We start from the raw sequence: 26986 nt of genomic DNA, 5'->3' as shown, positions 1-26986 counted from the left end.
AGTTCTCAACTTGAGCCAACATCAGTGACTTCATTCCTGATCAAACACCATAAGGGGGGCCTGGGGTGCGGCTTATAAACCCTGCAGCACTGCCATCTAGTGACTTTTGGTAGAATAAATCCACAACTCGGTGTTTCCCATAGAATTTTGTGAGACCCCGGAGGGTGGACAGTCTAAGGGGGTCCGGGGGCCGTGCCCCCTATATTGTTATGATCAAGAGACGTATAAAACTATTGGTAATAGGAATTCCGGTTCTTTTCAGAGGACAGGCTCTTTCAACTCGGCTCCCAAACGGCTTTTTAGATGTTTTTGTTGCTTTAACCGATATACTATGCTTGAAATAAGTATAAATGTATCATACTATCGTATTTTTTCACTCTGCAGTGAACTAAGTTTAACTTTTTTTATACTAAGCAATTTTAAAGTCAAGCAACACAAATCCTTGAAAGACAAACTACACAACAAAATCAAATGTATAAATAGTAACTCTTCAATGCTCTAAAAAAAAACTATTAAGTACAAGAACTATTTACGATTCAGCTTCTAACTAATGTTGCCTGAAACAACACCTCTGAAAATCACGCAAAAATATAAATTAAAATGTGTATAACAAAGACTAAAATTTCTTTAGTCTCTACTGAATACTGGCATTTAGGAAGTGCTGAACTTTGAGGGACTGATTCAGATTCTTCTGTCAGTGATGGACAATGCACACTGTTTTGGAGCCAGTAATATAATTAAAATTAGTCCTAAAAGGGATCATTTTCCTGCTTTAAATCTTTTTCTTTTTTTTTTTGTCCTCTGTATTACAATCTGTTTCAAATTGATCCTGTGCTCAATGTGCTGCTGCGGCAGTCCACCCCTCAGCCCCTCCCTTCTCACAGTTTGTTCTGTGATGTTCCATGATAAAGTGTATCAACAGTGAACATAAATTGTTTATTGAGGTTCATATAAAAGATGCCTTAGTAACGTACAGCCAAAGGGGTGTTTTTTGTTTGTGACCCCCTGACTGTAAACTAGTTTAGGAGTCGTCAGCAACTCAAAATGTTGAAAGCCATATTTGACTAAAAAACAACAGCTTCATATAAGCTATAATGAACAAAAATATTTTTATTAACCAATTTCACAGTTTTGCACTTTGTGAGGACTTTCTTTTTATATAAAAGTTTGAGACCCTGGCGAGGACCAATTAAGCCCTGGAGTCCCGCTAGACTTTTTATATTTACTGCAAGTGTGATTGCACAAAGACAGATGAGCCATTTTATGTAGCCTGATTGTTTTTTTTTCCCTCTGCCTGCAGGAGACGAGGATCCGAGTGTCCGAGAAAGACGCTGAGGGCAAAGCGCAAAAGGTTTGCATCAGTAATCAGTACGGTGGCGAAGACGTGACACATATCCTCACCACGGACAGTCGGGAGGAGACGCACAGGTGGATGGAGGCCTTCTGGCAGCATTTCTATGACATGAGTGAGTAACACTTGTTATTCCATAGCATATATCGGTTGTTGGACTGTGAGGGATTACTTTATGTGCAGTCCCTTCTCAAGGTTTCTTCATTTTCCTCATGTTGAGGTTTTTGAGTTTTTCCTTGCCCTCGTGTAGGTTGTAGATCAGGAGATGGTGTAATAGTCTGTGGTTTGCAATAATATGTGGTCTGTGCAGCCCTTTGAGACTCTTTGTGATTAAGGGCTATACAAATAAACATGACTTGAGGATTTTCCTTAAACCGTATTAAATTTACAGAGGAAGATCTCTGTTATAATTATTATTTTTTATTCACTCAAGTTGACTAATATTTAATTGGATTTTCTTGTTTCACTTGATTGGCTCCTATATAATCCAATGTTTTTTTATATAAATATAATGAAAGGAAATCTATTCATTTTCCAGATCATTATGAAAAAATATATTTTACTGTAGGGAAACATAAAATGATTTAATTATATTTTGACATTAGTTTCATAATTGTAAGCAATTCATTTCAATTTTAGATGTCTTAAGATGAACAAAGAAATGTTTATTCGAGTGTATCTAAGGAATGCATGTACTTGCACGCGCAACATAATGCATTGATGACAAAAGCCAGAAGATGGCGTCAATGAGTTGATAGTTCCATATAGCACCTTTAGGCACTAAATTTGATCATTTGAATTGGAAACACTCAAAATACAATAAGGCTAAATCAAAAGTATTTTTATTGCAGAACCTTTATTGCATATCTTGATAAACAAAATGAATACATGAGATAAAAGCAACGAGAGAAAAGTGTGATAGTAGTCAATTTATTTATATTAATACATTTCTAAATTTAAGCATTATATTTCTACCATTTTTGTTCAGCAGGCCGGGTTAAAAAGTTGAAAGGGCCCTATGTGGCACACCCCTGTCCTAGGACATTATAATGGAAAGACATGGAGAGTAGCTCAGTAACCTAGATGGTAGGGCGCCCGCTTTGAGACTGGGAGGTCGCTGGTTCGCGCCTCGGCCGAGTCATACCTAAGACTTATAACATTGGTAAAATGGCGGCGCCCTCTGTTGGCTGCGGCTGCATTGGCTCGCTACAACGGGTCAGGTGTATCGACATTTCGTTCTTACAAAGAATGACAATACAAAGGAAATTATTATTATTAATTATTATTTATTGAATGGAAAAAAATGTAAATACATTGTTTAATATTGGTAGTATAGGACTGGTCATCCAACTGAAATAGAAATAAAACCGAATTATTGAAACAATGTCAACCAAACTTAGATTGTGACTATATTTTATGCTAAATGTTGTCTATTGTCTTGTCCATTGATCATTAAAAGTGGGGTGCTTAGTTGGAGGTGTCCTTAAAATTGGCTTAAAATAAATAATTTCTCTACGGGTGGATGCTCACAAGCACATGCTAATAGATATCAGCTAACCATTTTCTCGAAGTTTCTTCATTTTCCTCTTGTTGAGGTATTTGAGTTTTCCTTGTCCTCAGGTAGGTTTTAGATCAGGGGGTGGTGTCATAATAGTCTGTAGTTTGCAATAATCTGTTGTCTGTGCAGCCCTTTTAGACTCCTTGTGATAAACGTGACTTAAAGTGCTGACACATATAAGAAAATTGTAAATATAAACTTAAAGTGAATAAAATGTTCTGAAATTCCTACTTTTAATAATAAGTTTTCTTTATTTCACCATGTCAGATTATTTCCCCATTTTCAGTATTACTTTTTCTATGATCCATTAGAATTTTGTTCAAGAGAACGAGAAAAATATACCAAAAGGGCCCAAAATGGTTGTTTATTTTCCATAATTTATCATCAATTCTTATTATATCATTTGTCCTATTTTAGAGGAAGACAAATGAACATATCATAGAACAGACGAAATAACATGCAAAATAAGCAAACCTATTTTCAATTTGTCATTAGAGACATTTTTTACTACACTTCAAGCATTAGGAATGTTTTATTTATTTTACCTTTCTTTTTCTTTTTTATTTGTTCCCATTTTGTTGTACTATTTTATACCTGTTAATTAAACAAGTCATAAAATTGGAAAAATGACATTTTTGATGGAAAAAAACGATATCCCTCTTGGACAGATGATTATTTCATTCAAATACATCTACATCCAGCATTTCTATTCAGGTATTAATGTATAATTGTTATGAAATTATATAAAAAAACAAACACGCGTCCGCTTTCCGGGCTTGCAGGTCAGTGGAAGCAATGCTGCGATGACTTGATGAGAATCGAGCAGCCGTCGCCACGGAAACCGGCCACCGTCACGCCCAAACAGGGGTCCCTCTACCACGAAATGGGTACGACAATTTTCCGTTTCTTACGACATTCTCCCGTGCACGGACGAATGGCGTGTCCCAACGACTCCGACTTAACAATTCTGCTCTTCTACTCGAATCGTGACTGACACTGTCCTCTTTTCTCTGCTCCTTTTTAATTATTTTCACCCTGTGATATGTTTTCTACCTCCCGTCAAATTTTTCTTTTTTTCCCCTCCTATCCTCTCCATCTTTTTTCCTAAATCCGGCCGGCAGCTTCCCTTGGCACGCCCTCCTCTGAGGGTCTCCTGCTGCAAGACAATGCCGTATCGGCCGAGATTCGGGCTCTGCTCTCGTCCTATTACAACGACAGGTGACGTAGCGGGAAGGGGAGGGGCTTGTGAGATCGGGCCAATCACGTTCAGGAAGAGCTGACCAAGCAGGATTGTGCAATTGCTATTTGTTTTTTGGAATCATTTCAATACAGTTGGTTTATTTTTTTGAGTTGGCGTTGATACTGATACCAGGCACTGATACCGCTCACAGATCGACCAGAAAAACAAACATGTCAATCACCTGAGGGAAGTCAGACCATATACAATGTTCAATTGCCATTTTTGGGCAGATGAATGCTCATATTTGTGTTGTAGCTGATATTGATACTGAGCACTGATACCACTGACAGATCCTACACAAAAAGATCAGTTTTTTGTAAACGTGTGAATCACTTTAAGGATATGCGACCATAAATAATGTTTGATTGCTATTTTTGGGCGGCTGAGTGTCTATTTTAGTGTTGAGTCTGATACTGATACCAATCATTGATTCCACTCGCAGATCCGACCAAGAACAGCAAAAAACAACAGATAATTCTTTCGTACTTGTTTCAATCACTTTAAGGAAGTCAGACCGTATACAATTTTCAATTGCAATTTTTGGGCAGCTGAATGTTCATTTTTGTGTTGTAGCTGATCCCGATACTAAGCACTGATACCACTGACAGATCTGACAAAAAAAAAAACATCGTTTTTTTGTAAACGTGTGAATCACTTTAAGGAAGTCTGACCATAAATAATGTTTGATTGCTATTTTTGGGTGGCTGAGTGTTTATTTTAGTCTTGAGGCTAATACCGATACCTAGCACTGATACCACTCGTAGATCCGAGCAAAAAACAACAGGTAATTATTTTTTAAACGTGTCAATTACTTTGAGGAAGTCTGACAATGGATAATATTCGATTGCTATATTTGGGCGGCTGAATGTTCATTTTAGTGTTGAGTAAGATACCGATACCAAGCACTGATACCACTCACAGATCCCAAAAAAAAAGTTAATTTTTTCTTTAAAATGTTAATCACTTTAAGGAAGTCTGACAATGACTAATGTTTGATTGCTATTTTTTGGCGGCTAAATGCTTATTTTAGTGTTGTAGCTGATACCGATACTAAGCACTGATACCACTCACAAATCTCACAAAAACAACAACAACAGATAATTCTTTTGTAAACGTGTCAATCACTTTAAGGAAGTCTGATCATGTACAATGTTTAATTGCAAATTTTGGGCGGCTGAATGTTCATTTTTGTGTTATCAAGCACTGATACCACCGACAGATCCGACAAAAAAAAGATACTTTTTTTATAAACGTGTGAATCACTTTAAAGAAGTCAGACCGTAAATAATGTTTGATGGCTATTTTTGAGGCAGCTAAATGCTTATTTTAGTGTTGAATCTGATACCGATACCAAGCACTGATACCACTCGCAGATCCAACCAAAAGAAGCAAAAAACAACAGATAATTCTTTCGTAAAAATGTCACTTTAATAAAGTCTGATCATGTACTATGTTCAATTGCAAATTTTGGGCGGCTGAATGTTCATTTTTGTGTTGTACCTCATACCGATACTAAGCACTGATACCACTCACAGATCCGAAAAAAAAAATATATATATATACAATTTTTTTGTAAATGTGTTAATCACTTTTAGGAAGTCTGACCATTAATAATGTTTGATTGCTATTTTTGGGCGACTGAATGCTTATTTTTGTGTTGTTGCTGATACCGATACTAAGCACTGATACCACTCACAAATCCGACAAAAACAACAACAACAGATAATACTTTTGTAAACGTGTCAATCACTTTAAGGAAGTTCTGACCATGTACAATATTTGATTGTGCCTGAATGTTCGTTTTTGTGTTGTAGCCTAAAAAGAGATCCCAATCGCGGATTTCACCCCCTAAACTCATGGCCGATACCAAGCACCGATACCACTTGCAGATTTCACCCCCCTCCAACTCATGGCCACCCAGAACCACAAGAGAAAACAATGACTTTCAGTTTTAAACTTGTCCACAGGATTTTGCCTAAACAAACCACCAACTGTAGCTAAATTTGCTGACTACCATGGATTAACCAGAGATCATTGTGGCTGTATTTTTTGTATTGTCTAAGGCAATATAAAAAATACAACATTTTCCTAACCACTTGACTAACTGTGATATGAATGACATACTTAGAAGTATCTGATTTTTTATCAATATCACATTATTTTTATTAACAGTACCAGATACAAACGTTATGGAGAAAACAGAAGGTTGTCCTGAAAGATAGAAATAAATGCACAAAAAGCACAAGTAGGGCAACAACGTTTAAATGCTTTTGATGATGAATTGTACTAGTTCTCACCTCAAACTTTGTGGTTGAATGCAACTGGAATCTAACCCAGGTTGCAGCTATGAATGCGACAAATTTACTTCCTGGACCACCCGTCATATAGATGACATGCGAAAAGGCATTTGATTTTATCTCAACAACACACTATTTTTATTCTCGATACCAGAGACGAATGTTGATTTCGTTGTGCGTTTCACGTTAAAATGACAATCTATTCTAAAGCACTGTAAATGACAAACGTAAATATGTGCGGACATGATGCAATTCATTTATCGACAATGTCAACTATGAACACAAAACCAACGGAAAAATTACAAAGCATTTTTTTAATCTGATTCATCATCAGATGAGTTGTTTTCCCCGTCGTGGGTTTTAGGGTTAGAGTTTTTTGTGTTTATTTATATATTTCAGGACAGATTTCTATATTCTCTAACATAAGTCACTGGTACCATGAGTAATAAAAGCTGGATGATGAGATCAAATCGAATGCTTTTTCATATGGCATCTATATCTCTGGTGGTTTAGTTACGATTAAGCTCTTTTACTGTTGAAACCACTGGTTTGATTCCCGTTGCTTCCAATATTTTGCTAGTGTGGTCAGCGATAATATCGAGTGATCAATCATTGTACAGATAAGGATCAACCCTTATCTGTGCACCCAAACTTTGAGTTAATCTTAAGGTAAAAAAAAATGGTAATATATAAATGAAGGTTTTATACTTTGGGGGTTTTGACTATCCTGGGATCTTTTTGGAACGCAACCCCTGTAAAAAACAACGGATAAAAGTATACGTTTTTGGACACGTAAAATGATTTTGTTGTTGATGTTTTATAGTGGGGACATGCTGTAAAGAGGGGCCCGAAAAATATATTTTTCTAAAATGCAAAGTGAAAACATTGTAATGGGGGGGTCGCCGTATCCTGGGGGTCTAAAGTATAAGGAGATTTTGCAAAGTGTTTGAGTTGCATACTGACAATATTGTTTTGGCATTCCTCCCGCAGTTATTGAGTCTTCGGACGAGTTGGCCAGCAGCGTCTCGGACATTCTGGCCCGAAGGATGCGGGAACTGGAGCTGCGCAGCCAGTTGGGCACTTCCCCCACCTGGATGTCCCTCTTCCAGGAAAACCGTGGCCCCTGCGGCGTGGCCCCGTCCCGTCCGCGAGGCGCCGACCCCCGCCGCCTCCCGTCCTCGGACGCCAGCCTGACTTCGGATAGCGACAGCCATTGCAGCAGCAGCCCCTGTTGCCGCCACCGCGGGTGGGCCGAGACCCCGCTGGGTTTTCCGCCGGGTTTGCCGTCCCCGACTGGGCTCAGGCCCAGAACCCTCTCCCTGGACGCCAAGCTTAGCACGCTAAAAGGGAGGGGTTACGGAGGAGGCGGTGTCGGATTCCGCAACCCCTGCCGGCCCCCTTCCTCCTCCCGCCCCCCGCCGTCCGGAACGCTTTCCTGTTCTAGTTCCACCTCCAGCAGCAGCTCCAGCAACAGCGAGGGCGGCCACAGCCCCGAGGCCTCCGAGTGTCCTGCTTTTTCCAGACCCTCCCCTGCCAGGCGCAGTCTCAGGAACCTCAGGGCCAGGCTGGACCCCCGAAACTGGCTCCAGACTCAGGTGTGACCTCTAGTTCGGACTTGATTCTAGGGAGCACCTGCTGACTTTTCGCTCATTTAAACTGGAAGCTACTTTTGACTTCTCCATCATTTATTTTCTATTATTTACAGTTTAGTTGGGACCAATTCAAGTGTTTCAGCTAATGACACTCTCCGATTTAACTGCTATCAATACATGCAAGAGGGTACATAGCCAAATTGTGAGACATTGGTCATAACATATGCTAAAATTAACATTTCATTCTGTAAATTCTGTTTAACAGTGGTGTCTTGAGATACAAGCTGCATTATGTAGCATCATGAAGCAACCCCCCCACCATCCAATATATATATATATATATATATATATATATATATTGGCGTTATAAGTTAACAGACAATGCAATACAAGCCCCGAAATGATAAACATAATTTTGTATTTTTGTACACGGTAAAATAACCAGTGTTAATTTAATACTGTAGGTAAGGCCCATCAGTTTACTGAGGTGGTTTTAAAATGCACTCTTTAAGTGTCAACTTATTACTGATGATATTGATATTTAAGTAAATATCCCTCGGTGTTAAATTAACACTGGTTATATTGTTAAATCAAAAGTGATACTATTATTTATCAAACAAAATTTAAAAAGTGTGTCATTAACACTGGCAGTAAAGAACACAGTTAATGTAGTTAATTAAATAAAATGACCAGTATTCTGTTAACACTTGTAATATTACAAATGTTTATTTTTAGTTCAATCAAATAAAGAGAATGTTAAATTAGTACTTTTTATAGTGTTAAATTAACATTAGTTACATTTCTTGTTAAATAAAATAGGTATTGTTAATTTAACTTTGGTTAGAGGGTTGAATTAGCACTGGTAATATTGTGAAACATCACTCATAATATTTTATCTAACGCTGGTACTATTGTTTACTATATTCCAGTGTTAATTGAATGCAATACTAACAGTTAATTTAACCCTTCGATTAAGTTAAATTAACAGTATCACAAGTGTTATTTAACAATATTACGAGTCCTAATAAACAATATTACCAGTGTTAAATTAACACTTAAAAGGTGACTTTTAACAGTCTCGAGCTAAAATGTACTCCAAGTGTTCAAATTACTACCAATGTTGATTACAAATATTATTTGTGTTAATGTAGCACTAGTAAATTTTAACACAACCCCAGTAAACATATGGTCCTGTTAAATTATTTTGTGTTAATTAAGTGTGTGTTATACTGCCCTCGTGTGGTAAACTATCGAAATAAAATAGATTCTTTACAATGAAACAATTTTGTGTTTTTTACTTCATGTTTAAATGTTAAATACATAAAAGAACACAATGACAAAATAGGATGTGTTTTTATTCATTCAAACAGAATTAAAAGCAGCCATTGTGGCAAATATATTTTTACACTGGGAAAAAAAATAATTACGTTTATTTTACGCTAATCTCATGGCACCACTGTTACCAAAACCATCCGCGAATGTTTTATTTTCTAACACCGCACCAATGATAAGTTACTGTAAACTGATGGTTTTATCTACTTTTCCTCCTGTTAAGGTCATGGAACATATTTCTCTGTAATCTAACTGTATATATGACAATAATTTATAATTTCTTTGTGTATATTTACCTCCACCTGAACTGGTTTTAGCATGTTGAATAAATTAAAGGTAAAGAACTTCAAAGCTGAGATTGACTCTGTTGTATGAATGCATGCATTGGGAAAGTGGGCGGGACTTCCAGAAAATGTATACACTTCAAGTATCTCGGGGTCTTGTTCAAGAGTAAGGGTAGGATGGAACGGGAGATCGACAGATGGGTCGGTGCAGCATCTGCCGTCATGCGAACCCTGTACCGGTCCATCGTGGTGAAGATGGAACTGAGCCGAAAGGCAAAGCTCTCAATTTACTGATCGATTTACGTTCCTACTCTCATCTATGGTACTGGACTGTGCGTCATGACCAAAAGAACATGATCCTGGCTGAAATGGGTTTCCTCCGCAGAGAGGCTGGGCTCTCCCTTAGAGATAAGGTGAGAACTTAGTCATCTGGGAGGGCCAGTTGAGGTAGCTCGGGGATCTGATCAGGACACCTCCAGGACGCTGCGAGGGCAGCATAATGTCTTTAATTTGAGCTGATGGAACGATAGCTGAAATCTCCTCCCTGTCATCTCTGAAGTCCTGCTGCACAGCGGTGTTTTTTTAATATACTTTTCCACTATCTCAAATCAAGTCACATTTATTTATATAGCCCTTAATCACAAAAATGTCTTGAAGGACTGCAGAGATTACAATTACAAAATTGCACAATGACCTGATCTTAAACCAGCATGCAGGCAAGGAACTAAAAAACCTCAGTGTGAGGAAAAAAGAGAAACCTTGAGAAAGGACCTCACATGTGGTAATCCCCCTTCCAGGATTGACCAGGGTGAATTACAATTAACATCACTGTACACAGAATAGTAAACATTAGGTAAGATGTTGAAGATGTCCGGAAAGAGCATGACACCAACGACGCCCCCAGCCTGTAAACTAGTCCAGAAAGTCTGACGGCGACGACGCAGCTTCCCATCTCTGCCAGCTGGTAAATGCAGGGGTTGACATGCTTCAGGTCAGACGCTGGTCCGCTGACTCATCTCAAATCGTCATGGACGATTTCTAGATTTATTTCAATGACCAGAAAATATATCTTCCTCTTCTTTTCTCCTTGTCTAATTTTATGCATGTCTTTCGTGGGCTCCATTGTGAATGATAGCTCTTTTACGTATGGAAACAAATTGTAAATAGAGGTACCACTGCATCTAAGTGGGTGGCATTTTCTGTCTTAGTTCCATGTGTACATAAATCTTACCAATTCCAGACACATCTTTGATCTTGTCAGAAGGGGACATTTTGTGAAGTTGTATCGAACATTTTTGTTCGACCATATTTTGCTGCTGAGGGCTGAGGCTCCACTGAACCCAAGTTAAGAACCGCTGCGTTAATCCTTTACTATCATAATAAATACATTAAATTCGCCAATAAAGGTTGTCGAAAATACAATAATTATGTCACGTTTTATGAAAGGGAAATGTCATTTTACTAAAGAGACTATGAAGGTTCGTGTCATTGTCAAGTTCGCCAGCACCAAAACAGTGGCTGACATAACTGCGTCCTCTTCTGTTGTAAAGTCTAAGTACCCGTACACTGTTTTTTTGTTTGTTTGTTTTTTATTCATAAACATAGCTAAAATAGTACATCATTCCTTCAATTTAAGAAAAAGGTCAACATTTATCTTGTTCTAAGATGACACGCCACATCAGTAGACATTTTGTATTAATAAATTAATTCTACCCTTATCCCTATTGACCCCCCCACTCCCTCAAAAAACACACAAACAAAAAAACACACAAACAAAAAAAAAAACCACCAAAAGTATTACTGAGAATAATAATAATCAACAGAAAACGTAAATCTAAAGATAAAAAAAACTCAAATGGTCCAGTTAATATCGTTCTTTGGCTGCAGCCATTGCGAAGAGAAATGGGCGGGACTAGAAATTGTACATATTTTCGGTTCAGGTGTTTTGTTACATACTAGTCCTTAACCATAATTAATATATTTGATTCTTGTGGTCTTAGCTAATTTAAAGTGGTCAAAAAAATTAATAAATGTGAAACTTTAGTGAATTTTCTTTGAATTAACTTGTAAAGAGACGTCGGTGGATCGTCATCTCCAAGTTAGCAACGGAGCAGTGTCTAACCTAACAACGCCCTCTTCTGTTTTAATGTGTAAATTCAAAGTTCTTCTTCATCTTTTGGGCCAAAACGGTAAATTTCTGTAAACCCCTGGGATACTTAAATCTATTCTGAGATAAATGCTGAAAAGTGAATTTGAGAGAAACCTACGGCAATAAGCTAATGGCTTGGGAGTCCTTGGTCCCCCAGATAAACATACACCAAAATAACATAACAGTGTACTTATAGAGGGCTCCGAGCTTCGTGCTAAAAATAGTAACACGGCTCCGTGCCGCCATTTCGGAAGTCAGTCGATTACAAGCGGTGATAGCGAGAGGAGCAAATATTTACTCAGTTTGTCTATTTATTTACTCAACTAGCTTCGTTTGTGTACGGATTTTGTCCATCAACACTATGGAAAACTACGTAGAGAGTTTAGACAAGCAAGAACGCGAGCGGTACGCTGCGAAGTTGCATTTTATTGGAAAATTGGATCCCTACAAAATTAAAAACAAGGACTGGAAGTCTGATCCCGATTTGTTGCCGTGTGTGACTTACATCAAACTTGTTAACTATCTTATTTTCCACCCAAGTCCCTTTTGTGAACTGAAGGATTTTCAAAATTACAAAAGTATGGAAGCCTACGACAGAGAACAACCCGGGAAAGGCAACGCTTCTCCGAACGGCGCACCGGTGGCTAAGTTAGCTTAGCTTTCGGGGGCTTTAAATCCTCTATTGACGCGAGTTGACTGAGGAAAGGAGACTCTCTTTCCCTGAAACCGCGTTGAATTTCTCCACCAAAATAGTGTACGAATGAGAAACGGAGTTTTGTTCGGTTTTTAAATGTCGTTTTCGGCGAAATACCTCACATATGACATATGGGGTGACAAAAACTAATTTGAAACACTCGACTTGCAAGGAGGGCAGCACGGCGGCGCAGTGGTTAGCGTGTGCGGCACAGTTCTAAGGTCTCTGTGTGGGTTCAAATCCAGCTACCGGACTTCCTGCGGTGAGTTTGTATGTTCTCCCCGTGCTTGCGTGGGTTTCCCCCGGGCACTCCGGGTTCCTCACAAAGACATGCATTTCAGGTGGATTGGCCGGTTCAAATTGTACCTAGGTGTGAATGAGCGAGCGAGTTGTCTGTCCCTGTGTGCCCTGCGATTGGCTGGCAACCAGTTCAGGGTGTCCCCTGCCCACTGCCCGATGATTGCTGGGATGGGCTCCAGCACCCCCGCGACCCTACTCAGGATAAGCGGTGCAGCTAATGAGATGAGACTTGCAAGGATTGTCATGACTTTGCCTTTTTCCCTGCTTTAAACACGTACTTATTTTTAACTAGAGTCCCTATCGTCAATTGGTCATGGCGATGCGTTTTAGCGAGGGTAACGATGCGTGAGGCATCTTTGTGTTTCTTGACAAGCTTCATTTCCATGGGTATCATGTTTTTGCTTCTTCCTGTAACATTTTAGCAAGCCTCGTGTTCAATAGCGAATAAATACAATACAAATAAATACGGTATTGTATAGTTGACTAGCAAAGTGGATGAAGCACTCACGATTGTAAACTAAATGACGAAGAAGCCATTGTGGGAGGTAGTTCAGGCACTAGCATATCTGTATTTTCATGACCCTGTGACGCAAGCCAATAGCAGATGAGCATACAGTATTATAAAATGCGGATCAATCGCAGACAAGCATCCTGGAGACCTAATTCGGCATACGCACGTACAAGTTTGAATTTAATAGCTTTTTTTTCATATTTTTTGTTCATGTCATATATGAGGAAAATCTTTTAAAGATAGGTTGAATTGAAGCAAATATTTAGTAACAAAAATTAAAATTACTACTAACGCTTTTTTGAAATAACCGGTGGTGACTTAAAATTCTGTAGCTAATATGATCACTGGGTTAGCGTTATATTTCACTCTTCACGTCTCAAAATAACACTGGTAAAATTTATATTCCACACACAAAGCAGTGGCTTTCAAACATGTGACCCGCGGGCTTGATCAGGCCCGCCAACAGATTGAATACGGCCTGCGAAACAACACTGAGAGAAGCGCAAGAGAAAAATAAGCTGCAGTTTTAAGTGTGGCTGTTCAATGTCGGGCGACAGTCCCAAAGACATGGTATCGATATTTCTGTCTCTTTCACTTTTTCTCTGTTACTCCCTTTCTTTGTCTGTTTCTCCTTTTTCCCACTCCTTTATTTCTCTCTTTCTCTGAATTTTTTTCTTTGTTTCTGACTTTATTTCTCTGGTTCTACCTGTCATTCTTCCTCTTTTTATTTATTTTCTCTATCTTTGTCACTTTCATGCTCTTTCTCACGTTCTTTCTCTCACACTCTTTCGCATGCTCTTTTTCTCCTCTAGTATTTTTTCTTTTCTTTATCCTTCTTTCTCTTATCTCCTTTGCTTTATCTTTCTTTTTCTGTCTTCCTTTCTCTCCGCACTATTTTTTCTGTGTTTATTTCACTACTCTCTTTATTTCTCCTTTTTCTGTCCTTCTTTCTCTCTCTCTCCTCTGTCATTCTCTCTTTTTTTTTCTCCCTTTCTTTTTTTTCTCCCAATAGTCCAGCCCAGAAAGTTTTTCCCCCCACGATGTGGCTCACGTGCTAAAATGAGTTTGACACTCCTGCTACAAAGTGAAAACCTCATAAGGCGGGGACGCCGTATCCTGGGGGCTTACCAAATAACTTTCCCCACTATTTGTTGAAGACGACAAGTACTCCAAAGAAAAAAATGTGAAGGTGAGACGTCGGCTTTATTGTCAGCGTTGAAGGATCCCTGCCTTAAAAATCGCCCGATATACAAAGCACCTTTACAAAGTCGGGAGGTAGCAGATGCTAAATGTATGCATAGACAAAAAGGCGACCATCTTGACACTTCTGCTTCATATACCTCAGTGTTTGTGCTATTTTAACATCAAATGTGCAAAACAATAAATAAGATAAACATACATAAAGTTATTTATCATATTAACTTCAAGCAATACATCTTCGGAATATTAAAGTCTCGTAACTGACTTCATTCTCTGTTTTCCAACATTTACAGTTTGGCCATGATAGTATTGGATATCAACAATTATTCTATAGAGGACCAAAAATGCCATCATGAATACATTTGAATATAAACATAAAACAATATAAATGGCACTTGTAACAACAGCAGCTATTTAAAATGTGTCAGTGTTTAAATGAGTGGGCGTAACTAAATTTCTTTTGAACTCTTCACCTATTGGTCGGCAAGCATGTCAGCCCACAGTGAATCATCCAATAACACGAGGCTCTGCCCTCCATTTAAATACAATTGCATGACACACTTAAATATGACGTAACATAGAATTTCAAATAAATAGTGGGTGTTTATTTGTATTTGTATACTCGTTTTGTATTTCCACCACATTTACTATATTATTCAGCATTGTTTTTGTTGATTAAATACACGTACTGGACTATGTATTTGATGTGTTTGTCTTTGTTTCCATTGATAATCTTAATTATTATTAATATTGTTCTGTTATTGAAATGTTTAAATGCACATTTTTCATTATTTTTTAAACAAATTTCTACATTTTATCTCATTTTTATTTCTAAAACAATAAAATAAAAGTAAATCCTAAATTGAAAAACAAAACAAAAGTAAACAAAAAGTGTTACATAAATTGCGCCAGGAAGTGGTATTAGACGAGGGGGGGATGGCGGTTCTAATGTAACTCAAACTCTTCGCCTATTGGTCGATAGGCATGTCAGTCCACGTTGAATCATCCAATCACGCTTGGCACCTCCACTCTTATAACTTTATTGCATTCCAAGATTATGTTTTGTAAACATTAAAAATAAATAATGTTGTATGATATTTATACATTTATTTAATTGGATATTGTTATTGCTTGTCTCAATTAAATACACGTACAGAATTATGTATCTGTTGTGTTTTGTCTATTTTCCCATTCATATTTATAATATTCAAATAGTTATTTTTTTATTTTTTTATTTATTATTTGGTACGTGTATTTAACTATGTTTTGTTGTGTCCTCATTTCCTTTAATTTTATTTTAGTTCAGCAGATTAAGGCACAGCGGATTATAAAGCGCACCCACAAAAATAGTCTTTAGTCATGTACATTTCATGCATGAAGTGCACCGGTATTTATCAATGCTAAGATTGATCAGTTGATAAGTGTCACTGACAAAAATCTTACCACCATATCACCAGTGGCACAGATTATTTTATGAAAAGAATTTAACTCTGTATCCCACTAATTTTTACTTTATTTTAACCATTGTAAACACAGATTTGTGTAGTGCATTCTAATATGTCAAACAATCTCTCCACCCTTTCACCAAAGAATGTTAAGAGAAATGAGAAAACAGAAAGCATTTTAAAAATACTACCCGTTCTCTTTTCCGTATGCATAAACAATAAACTTAAACCATTTTAACTCACAGAAAGAAGTCAACAGACGTTTTATAGAATGCACTATGCAAATCCATGTTGTGGCACCGTGAGTGGTCTACTATTTAAGTGTCAGCGCTCTCACTGCCACTACTCAGGTTCGATTCCGATTGCTTGGGATATAAAGAGAGTTTGATTAGGGAATTTTAGTGAGTGATGAATAATTGCACAAATACTGTAGAATACCGTAAAACCTCGTTTGGTTACGCATATCTATAATTTCTGTATGCAATACCAGTCTTATCCACTGTATTCTGCAGTTCATAATGTGTACCAAGTTATAAGGCGCATTTTTACATTTCTGGCCAAATTGGGGTTTCGAGGTGCACCTTAGAGTGCGAAAATACGATAATATTGTTCGAGTACTAAAATCTTGCATTTTTTCATTATACTACTTACACTTCCACATTTATTTTTTTATTATTTTATATATTTTTCTTAATGCAGTACGTGTATCTAATTATCAATAGAACCCTTAGCATTATTAATTTATTAAATTAATTATTTTTAATTAATTTAATAAATTAAATTAATTAATTTAATTAATTTAATAAAATTAATTAAATTGTATTAATTCTAAACAAAAGATATAGATATTTATATCTTTTGTTTTGTCTTTGTTTCCGTTCATATTATGAATACTCGAGTGTTGACATTTTGCATGTATCTAATATCAACATTTTCATTTCCAATGGCATTTTTGGTCTTCAATTGTGTTGCGTGCATGTGTGGGTGCTAGTGGGGCTTCCAATCAGCAACTTCGAGGGTGCGTGACGCCAAGGGCCACACTGGACATGCTCTTCCAGGCCCAAGTGTACATCTTGGCCGGGCACGTCTCCACTCTGCTGATGTATGAGGTGGCGAGTCGGTGAAGACGTTTGGCCCCGAATGTGTTGTAATGGCCCGGTAGGACTTGGTCCACCTGCAAGAAGTTGGTTATTTAGATCAGGCATGCCAAACATAGACAAAAGGCCCGTCATAAATTTCAGAGTATGTTTAAAAAAAAAGCGGGTCTCTAGGTCATTTCTATGATAAGGTAAGGTCTTTAAAGTTAAGATGATTTTTAAAGAATTAATGTGCAAATTATTGTGTAAAACAAGTATTTCGTTAATACCAAAAGTTCATCTTAATACTTTGTCATGTACCCTTTGTTGGCAATAGCAGAGACCAAACATTTTCTGTAACTCTTCACAAGATTTTCACACAATGTTACTTGCATTTTTGCCCATTCTTCCATGCACACACTGCAGAATCACAAATATATAATTTTGCAAATGTTATTTTTTATTTTATTAGCGAAACAACAAATATATTAAAGAAAAATACTTAGAACGAGAAAAATGTTCTGCCAATGGAGTAACTATCTATATTTGTAGTGTCAGCGTCTTTCTTAAAGTGACAGTGTGTAAAAAGTCACCACTTTTCTGCCATTGTGGTCACAATTTTTTTTTAACCAACATAAACTCAAGGTTAGTTCACCTATTTCCCGGCAAAATTCAAGCACCTTTTAAGGACTTTCAAAGCCAATGTTCCAATTTCTCCAGCACCATTCAAAGAAAAAAACCCGTTGTGAATCATGCATTTTGCAGAGCCACAAATATATGTATGATTTACATATGCAAATTTTGATTTTGTGTGTCCATTTTTCAAGATATATAATTCTTAGATCTTGAGGAAATAGCATATCTATTTGTTTTTAGACAAATCTCTCCCCATGTACTGTAACGACGGTACTGTAATATGGAGGCTTACATTTTCAGATGCAGGAAGTTGTTTTCATTACAATTTACCAATAGGGAAACGCTGCTTGATTTTTTTGCATTGCTCATTATAAATGGCCAAAACTAATAAGTAATCCTTGCCACTAATACAAATGTCATAGTGGCATTTTAGGTGTAGTATGCAACTGTACCATAGGGGGTGATGGCACTGCATAGGACAATGCTGTACAAACTTATGTAGAGCTGCTTTCTCAATGCAATGAAACGGCAAACCAAAGCCACCAGAGAGCAGTGTCGGCGTCATTTTTAAGCACTTCACCCAAAATTATAGCACCTTTCAACCTTTTAAAACACAACATTACAATTCAAGCGTTTTTAAGGGGTTCAAACACCCGTCCGAACCCTGTAAACTATACACCCAGTATCAAGCCCTTTCACACCGTATTAAGCAAAGCACAGCAAACAGACTGGAGAGGAGCTAGAGGAAAATTTGAGAGGTAATTTCAAATGTTTTCCTCCTCCTTATAAGGAAGCTAATCAAAAGTGTTTCGCTTTCTCAGCCATGATCTATATGTTAGAAAATGTTATCAAGATGTGATCTAACCACAGGCACATCCCTATTTACTTCCTTGGTGAGATGCTACATCAGCAGTTAAAAATCCGGGCATGCACGAAACCGGTCATTTGGCATTTATGCAAGACTCCATCACACTCAAAATTGCAGTGTGATGAGGGCTAAACAGCTATTGAGAGTAATTATAGTTATTCTGATCCGCTCAAAAATCCCATTCCTTTCAAATATATTCTCGTATGATACCTCAGCAAGTCTCTAATTAGTGATGATGTCAATAGGTGCTGTTTTGGTTAGCACCAGAATTGAAAGGAAAACTAAGTTTCAAAAACTTATTCACAAAAGCTTCTTAAAAGTGGAGAAATTCCAGTAAAACTGGTCACCAACAAATGCAGGCATTGATTTGAGGGAGGTGATGTTATCTATTTTCGATCAGGAATTTTAACAGAATATTTTTTTTAAATTTTTGAATTCAGACAAAATGAGTTCAATTTTATTTATTTTCTTTTATAAAAATTGCAAATGTATATTTTTAATGGGGCTTTAGTCGGTCTTTAGTAGGAATAAATATTTAATTTCACATTTTATACAGTATTGCTACGTTTTAATTAATGAATTAATGATCAAATGAGACATCCAATATTTTAATGCTTTTCATATTAAAAAACAGAATATCTTTTTTCCTTCCTTCCAATTTCGTTCAAAGTTAAATTATTTGATTTTTTTTTTGCAATTTATTATATTTTCTTTCAGGTAGAGGGTTTGAACCAAGATTACAATTGCACTGTTCCTTCCTTGTTTTTTTATGGAATTGAATTAACAGGTAAATTGTTTTTTTTTTTTGTCTTTTTTTTGGTATTATATCTTATATAGATGGTTTGGGCCAAGGCTGTGATTCCATTTCCTCTCCTTCTTTCCCTCCTCTCTCCATTTGTTCCCTTGTTCATTTATCCGTCGTTTGTTCATTCCCTTTCGGCTTCCTACCTTCTTTCCTTTGTTCCTTCCATCTGCTCTTTGTTCCTTCCTCCCATATTTCCTTACTTTGTTTGTTTCTTTGTTTATTTCTTCTTTCCTTCATTTGTTTGTTCTTTTTATTTATTTCCTTCCTTCTATATTCATTCCCTTAGTTTGTTCCTTCTTTTCTTAGTTAATTTGTTTGTTCCTTCCTTCCTTCTCTTCAATTGAATAATTTAAATTAATACATTTTAACTTTAAAGCACTAAAAACATTTTTGACTCCTTTATTGTATTGTATTGTATTGTATTTTTTTAATAATACTATATTCTATTAAAGGCAGATCGTTTGGGCCTGAGTCCAGGACTTTGCCTTCACTTTGAAAAGTAATGATCATCATTATGAGGAATATCTGGCACGGTACGGTCCAAACCTGGAATTTATCTATCATTTAGTCGTTTGTTTTTTAACGAGTTGAGAAATTTTACCTGATTTACCTGATTCATCAAGCTAATAAACGACAGTTTGATCGAACAATCAAAGAATAGTTTCTTTCAGACCTGATTCCAATAACTCAAAATACAGTGTTGTAAAATTCAGATGGAACCCCAACCTGTTTTTTTGTCTTAAATGTTCGCTGTACGAGAAATAAGAACCAGGAGGCTGCATATTCTCATTTAAGTTTTTACTGGATGCGAGGAAGATTGAATTCATAGCTGTGGAGTTTATTTCAGCATGACCCGGAAGAAGTCTGTCTATAATAATCTAATAATCTAAAATAATCCCACACAAGGGTGGGCAATTTAGCCTCTCCAAAGTGCCAATGTGATACCCAACGGCCTTAACTGGTTCAAACAGGATAATTTGTGCAAGAGTGCTTTTAGATAGTAATACGCTAAGCATGGACAGGTCAAAAAAAACCTTGTGGGTCAGTTGAAATCCTCTATATAATATCTAAAAGGCATAATCTAAAAATATTAACCAAGACAAGAATGAGGAATTTCCCAAATGTTCTCACCTGCTCGCTGTCCACCAGGCCCACCAGTCTCTCACAGCTGCCGACATATTCTCCGACGCAACTGTAAGGCAACCAGTCGATCATGGAGCCGTCGTAGACCACGTCCCCACTAAACAGCAGCTTGTTGGCAGCGTCGTGGAGGCATATGCTTCCCCGCGAGTGGCCCGGCATGTGCATAACCGTCAGCTGACGGTCGCCAAGGTTGATCACGTCACCTGATAGACCGAAATGAAAGAGTAGCGGGATCGGTGAGTATTCAAAACGGTCCTTGGTTACAATTTTGTGTCAAATACTTTTTACGGTATCGGTAATTACTATTGGTAAGGTTGATCAAGTCACCTGATAGACCGCAACAAAAGAGTAGCGGGGATCGGTGAGTATTTAAAACGGTCCTTGGTTACAATTTTGTGTCAAATAGTTTTTAGAGTATCGGTAATTACTAACGGTAAGGTTGATCACGTCACCTGATAGACCGCAACAAAAGAGTAGCGGGATCAGTGAGTATTTAAAACGGTCCTTGGTTACAATTTTGTGTCAAATACTTTTTACAGTATCGGTAATTACTAACGGTAAGGTTGGTCACGTCACCTGATAAGCCGCAACAAAAGAGTAGCAGGATCGGTGAGTATTCAAAACGATCCTTGGTTACAATTTTGTGCCAAATACTTTTCTAAAGTATCGGTAATTGGTATCGGTAAAGTTGATCCCGTCACTTGATAGATGGCAACACAAAGTAACAGGATCAGTGAGTGTGCAAAATGGTCCTTGGTTACAATTTTGTGCCAAATACTTTTTTAAAGTATCGGTAATTGGTATCGGTAAAGTTGATCCCGTCACTTGATAGATGGCAACAAAAAGTAACAGGATCAGTGAGTGTGCAAAATGGTCCTTGGTTACAATTTGGTGTCAAATATGTTTTAAAGTTAAGGCGGCAGGGTTACTGACTGGTTAGCATCTGCCGCAAGGCTCAGGGGTCATGGGTTCAAATCCATCTACCAGCCTTTCTGTGCAGAGTTTGCATATTCTCCCCGTGCTTGCATGGGTTTTTTCCAGGCACTCCGGAATAACATTTATGTCATCTTAAATGGCTAGTCCAAATTGTCCATTGGTGTGAATAAGCGAGTTAAGTATGTCTCTGTGTGCCCTGTGACTGGCTGGCAGTTCAGGGTCTCTCCTGACCACTGCCCGAAGACAGCTGGGATGGGCTCCAGCACCCCTGCAACCCTACTGAGGATAAGCAGATAATGGAAGGATGGATATGTTATAAAGTAATGGTTATTTGTATTAGTAAGATTGATCACGTCACCTGCAAGACCTCAACAAAATGTAGCGGGTTTGTTGAGATGGTAGGTCATTTTCCTTAAGTATTTTTTTAAATATTTAAAAAACTATAATAATAAAGAATAAATTACAATATTATAATAAATCATTTATTTTAATCTAGGTAGATTTTTTAATTGAAATGGGAAAAGTAGTCTTATATGTCCCATTCTTTTTTTTTTGCTTGTTATATACTGATATAGTATTATTATTAGCCTCTAAAACTTTATTTTAGTACTTCTATTTGAAAAACAAAAATGAATATTCTAAAATAATAATAGGAAAAAAAATACTTATAAAAGTTATTTTTTTGCAGCGTCAGCACACATCTTAATTTCTACAGCATGAGTCATACATGAAAGAAAGCAACTGCACTGCAGCAGCCTGACACAGCAGAACCGGTTTGTGTGTACATTTGTAAACAATGTGGAAAGCACACACGAAAGAAACTTGATAAACGATCAGTCGCCACTTGTAAATAAAGCCTTCACCGTTTATTTTTTCACCAACAAAAGCTGCTTGCACACATTATCAAAAATCGCGAAGTGCCTCGTGATCGACCGTGTGATGCTTTTAAAGGAAGGGCGGAAACTCTTTCCATTTAAGCTTACGGAAGAGTGAGAAGATAAAAGACAGTGTAGTAGAGCCTATAGTAATACGTTGAGTGGCCTTCTATTTTCTTTAGGGCTTATCTTCTTTTGTTACGTTCCCCACCTCACATGTGCCTCTTTTAACCATGCATTTTACAGGCTATATACTGTAAATCCCAACGATTAAGTGCATTCGGAAATTTAAGGCAGAAACTCAACTTTGTTTTTTTTACAAGATGCACCGGATTTTACGCCATAGGCTTAAACAGCCATGAAAATGATCTCATTCACTTTCATTTCTTCTTTTTTTTTTTTTTAATCAGAGGGGAAATTTCATGTTTGTAAAGACACTGATCGTGTACATTTTTTTTGTACTAAACCAGATACAGTGGAACCTCGGTTCTCGACCATAATCCGTTCCAGAACCCTGTTCGAAAACTGATTTGTTCAATCACCAAAATCGTTTTTCCCATTAAAAGTAATGTAAAATCGTTTTTATCCGTTCCAACACCCTGAATGTTTACCATGAACGTAAACATGAAGCTAACCCGGGCTAATCGTACGTTCACGTTAGCGTAATCTTCCGTACGAAAGATTACGCTAACATGAACGTGTAAAAGTAAAAAAATCAGGTCGTTTACATGTCATTTAGCACCCGGGTCTCCACAAAAAGTGGTGAGCGGTTAAAGGATAAAGAAAATAATTATGAATAGGATTTCTTACCTTTGTGGTGGTCTGCAGAAGCCATGCTCTATTCTTTCGAAAGAAGGGGAAACTCGCACACCTTCTTCATATTTTGCTATTATTTCTTTCTTAAATGCGATAGTTGTACGCACTATTTTTCTTTTTTCACCTGTAGCAACTTTGCTGCCTGCACCGACCTTCTTCGGAGGCATAATTAGGGGCTAAAACACTCTGTTCACCGATATCAAAAGCGAAAAGAAGCAAGTCCGCACGTGATAACAGTTCTTCACGAGGGGTGGGGGCAATCTACACCCGTACGCCGCTCAGCATCGCACCCGAGCGTACCGGCGTTGGAACGAAAAGCGAAGCAAGAATTTCTCGAACTTTTTGGTCGAGAACAGATTTGTTCGAACTGAGAGGCGTTCAAAAACCGAGGTTCCACTGTACTATGGTACCAATGTGAAACACTTTATTTTTATTGTTTCTATGTTTGAATTTCCAAGAAAATCACAATGAGTCATCACTAGTAAGTAGGACACTCAGGTTTTCTTTTGGGGCTACCAACTTGGTGACACTTGCGGCAAAAAAAAAGAAGGAAATATACTTGTGAAATCAGATACTGATTGACACACAAATACTTTTGCACTGACAAGTGATTGTTTAAATACGTTCCTTGATTTTGTGCAAAACGTTTATATTTGTTTCTTCCTGGTAAGGCAGATTGATGACTTATGACAGTAACGTTGTGTCACACATATTTCTTGTACGTAGCTAACGGTTGTTTAAAAAAAATATCTGGAATTATATATTGTAGGGTATTTAAATAGTCATGACAAAGAAAAACATAATTTTCCTTTATGCTGAAAATGAGCTTCTTTTTTATCAAAAATGATTGTTATCTTCTACCGTGCAGAAAAACGGTTTGTCCTTTTCTTCTATTGTAAAAGCGAGCATCTTGATCTTGTTGCCTGAAATTTGGCCTCGTCTTCTACACCATACTGACGTTTTTTTTTGATACTGGAAATAAGTTTCATACTTTGAAAAAAGTACTTAAGTTATTTTCTGTCAAAATTAGCGTTGTCTTCATGTCATTTTTATTTGTATAGCCCTTAATCACAAAGAGTCGTATCTTAAATCTACACCATAGCGTCTTTTCTATGCAAGTTTATTTCATTTTTTTTTTTAATCTTGTTTTCTTTTATTAATTATTGTATAGCTTATAGAAAAAATATCCTGAGAATTTTGAATTTGATTTTGATTAAAATGGAATTTTTAAAAATTGTTTACATTTTTGTGTACTAAAAAAAAGCTTTATAGAAAAAAAACTACTGAATTTAATTTTAAATAATTTACATATTTGTAGGTTTAGAAAAAACTAGATCACAAATAGCTTCCAATGAGTTACTTTCGGGGAAAAAGGGGAAAAAAAAAATCTAAAAACGTAAATTTTAAATAATTCAGTTTCATTTTCTTATACTTATAGAGAACCATAATCACTTTCTTTAAGTTTACTTAAGAGTTGTATTCATTTTTCACAAAACATGTCATTTTCAAAGTTGTAAAGAAATATGCATTTTTGTACATTCACTAAAAACTAAATGACCCAAATAGCTTGCTATAAGTTTGGGATTGTATTTTCTGTTTTTAATAATTAAAATTTAACCAACTTTAACAATTGTAAATGAATGTACATCTTAGTATATTACAGGAAAACTACAGAACCCAGTAAGCTTTAGAATAGTAATTTTTACCTAGGTGTAACTTCGAAAAATAAAATATTCATTTGGACTTTGCATATACTTAAAAAGCAGCACAAAAACATTTTATAGAAGCAACGTTGGTCGATGCGCAATCGTTGCGCAAAATGATCCCATGCCTTAGTTTGAACACCACTGTTATAGACAAAAATTAGTCGTGTTCTTCTTAGCTAGAATAGTTTCTCTGAAAACTATCTTAAAATCTAGAAATTGACCGTCATTCCATCCTGTTTTTAATGGAAAACGTGACTTTTACACCAGTAAGACACTTGTATTAGTATTATATTCTATAATGCTTTTTTGAATTGTCTGAGTTTTATTTTAGAGATTTACAGACAGTAAATAAACAAAAACCTTTGACTCGAACTAAGAAGCCGAGCTGCACTGTTTATTTCCGGCAGGGGTGGCCAAACTTCTTAAGTCACGGGCCGCTTTGGATTGGAAAAAAAAAATGCATTAGGCTTGGACCAGACAAAAAAAAATGGATGATTTATTTATTTATTTATAGTGTATATGCCGATCTCAAGGTTTCTTCATTTTCCTCATTTTGAGGTTTTTGAGTTTTTCCTTGCCTTAATGTAAGTTTTAGATCAGGGGATGGTGTAATAATATTCTGTGGTTTGCGGCCCTTTGAGACTCCTTGTGATTAAGGGCGTCACAAATAAACTTGACTTTACAGATAAAAACTTTAGTTAAAAGTAACAGCAAATTAATATATTTCTTTTTAAGCACCAAGTTTAATTAATTGCCTTTAAAAACTCAATGTAACATGTCTACTTTGGTATTGGGTTTTTTTGCATGAAATTTAATGTGTTGACAAAAAAATTGACAAAAAAGCAATTACAGAAAAATATAGACAGATATTTGAATTTTTGCCATGAGTGCAATGAAAAACAGTTTTTATGGGGTTCCATAAAGTGACACAGGCTAAGAAATCCAGGTGAGTGCAATTGTATGGCTTTAAACAGCGAGTTCTATTTCAATTAAAATAACATTAGGCTGGCTGTTTCTTCAAATGTTCTCTGGTTGATAAATTGTAGTAAGCATATATAGCTAGTAAAGTAGGTAAGTTGCTCATTTTGTACTTGATGCTTCTCTGAGGATCGTCTCACGGGCTGGATTAAAACAGTTGGCAGGCCTAATCCGGCCCTCGGGCCACAGTGTGCTAACCGCTAGTCAACAGCCTTGGACTTTAAAACGTTTTTCGTTTCCTAATATGTTCTGAGTGAAAACTAAAACCAATTCTCTGGGTTTTAGGTGGTGTATGTATTTAATACTTAAGGGATTAACAAGGGGGGTTAAATACCCTCTTGCCCCACTTTTGCGCCGCCCCTGTATAATGCACGAAAAGACCGGTACCTTGCACGAGTTTAAAGGTCGGTACCAGGCAGAATCCAGGACCCCTACCGCTTAAAATCCTCTCACCTTCTTGCAAGATGTGCGTGGGCTGCACTGCTTTGACTTTATACTGCCTGGCCCTCCATCCCGGACTGGGGGGTTCGGTGATCTCCCAGTCCCGGAGCCAGGTGACGGTCTCGTAGTTGTCCCCGTTGACCAGAGCCTCTACCTCGGCGCTGTGGACGCCCACCTGTTGGAACTGATGCAGGCCCCCCGAGTGGTCGAAGTGGGCGTGGGTAGCGATGGCCAGCAACGGGTTCTTTCGCTGCGGGTCTTCGCCCAGTAGCCCGTTAGCGTCGATGTAGTCCGGCAGGCTCCTCAAGCCGAGCCCCGTGTCGATCACCACATCCTGGTGGGAGCCGCGCAGGAGCCAGATATTAGCCCGGTTCCGAGACTGGAAGAAGCGCTCCTGGATCCAGTACAGTCCGTCCCCGAGCGACTTGTGGGCGTACCACTCGGCCGCTGTCATGTTTGGGATGAGAGGCTTTAAATTGGTTATTAGGTGGATCGTGAGGCCGAGGTTCTGCTAGCTTCGTTGGGAAAACGGTTCTGTTTTCATTGAGGCGATACCTACGGCCGCTGACACACCTCGTAAAGGATGACGCGCTGTGATTGGACCGAGACGCGGAAAAGGACGACGATAATCCCTGACGGCTATTGGCTTGGAATATGTGTCCTTTAGTGATGAGAATTCAGGCTCTTTTGAGTGAAGCGGCTTTTTCGGCTTGGTTCACTAAATAGTGCCGGCTCTTTTTATTACTTTTAATT

At 37.5% G+C, this 26986-nt stretch overlaps 2 protein-coding genes across 5 annotated transcripts in view; one reads left to right on the top strand and one right to left on the bottom strand.

Moving 5' to 3' along the window:
- rtkna (rhotekin a) overlaps nt 1–9726 on the top strand; it is a 124796-nt gene extending 115070 nt beyond the window's left edge. For all 4 annotated transcript variants that reach the window (XM_088336410.1, XM_088336411.1, XM_088336414.1 and 1 more), the window contains exons 9-11: nt 1301–1466; nt 3692–3796; nt 7437–9726. In XM_088336410.1, the coding sequence (XP_088192536.1) occupies nt 1301–1466; nt 3692–3796; nt 7437–8047 (882 nt within the window). In that variant the 3' untranslated portion in view covers nt 8048–9726. The remainder of the gene's footprint in view (nt 1–1300; nt 1467–3691; nt 3797–7436) is intronic.
- A 4766-nt stretch (nt 9727–14492) lies between these two features.
- On the bottom strand, nt 14493–26836 carry mblac2 (metallo-beta-lactamase domain containing 2). Its single transcript, XM_088336409.1, has 3 exons — nt 26246–26836; nt 20470–20684; nt 14493–17127 (listed from the first exon to the last, which is right to left on the bottom strand). Exons 1-3 carry the CDS (start codon nt 26685–26687, stop codon nt 16957–16959), a joined length of 828 nt encoding a protein of 275 aa, XP_088192535.1. The 5' UTR covers nt 26688–26836; the 3' UTR covers nt 14493–16956.
- Nucleotides 26837–26986: the final 150 nt, after the last annotated feature.

This window comes from Urocampus carinirostris, chromosome 5 (genome assembly GCF_059441175.1).
Source record: "Urocampus carinirostris isolate Australia breed hairy pipefish chromosome 5, RoL_Ucar_1.0, whole genome shotgun sequence".
NCBI lineage: Eukaryota > Metazoa > Chordata > Actinopteri > Syngnathiformes > Syngnathidae > Urocampus > Urocampus carinirostris.
The sequence above is the reverse complement of the archived record's forward strand: the minus strand, read 5'-3'. Positions and strand labels throughout refer to the sequence as shown.

What these genes read in the sequence shown, in the direction of transcription:
- mblac2 (XM_088336409.1), bottom strand. Translation starts at nt 26,687, where the DNA reads ATGACAGCGGCCGAGTGGTACGCCCACAAGTCGCTCGGGGACGGACTG. An exon ending in CACGCACATCTTGCAAGAAG is followed by an intron (nt 20,685 to 26,245) that starts GTGAGAGGATTT and finishes TCGGTCTATCAG; the next exon opens with GTGACGTGATCAACCTTGGC. An exon ending in GCCTGGTGGACAGCGAGCAG is followed by an intron (nt 17,128 to 20,469) that starts GTGAGAACATTT and finishes AACTTCTTGCAG; the next exon opens with GTGGACCAAGTCCTACCGGG.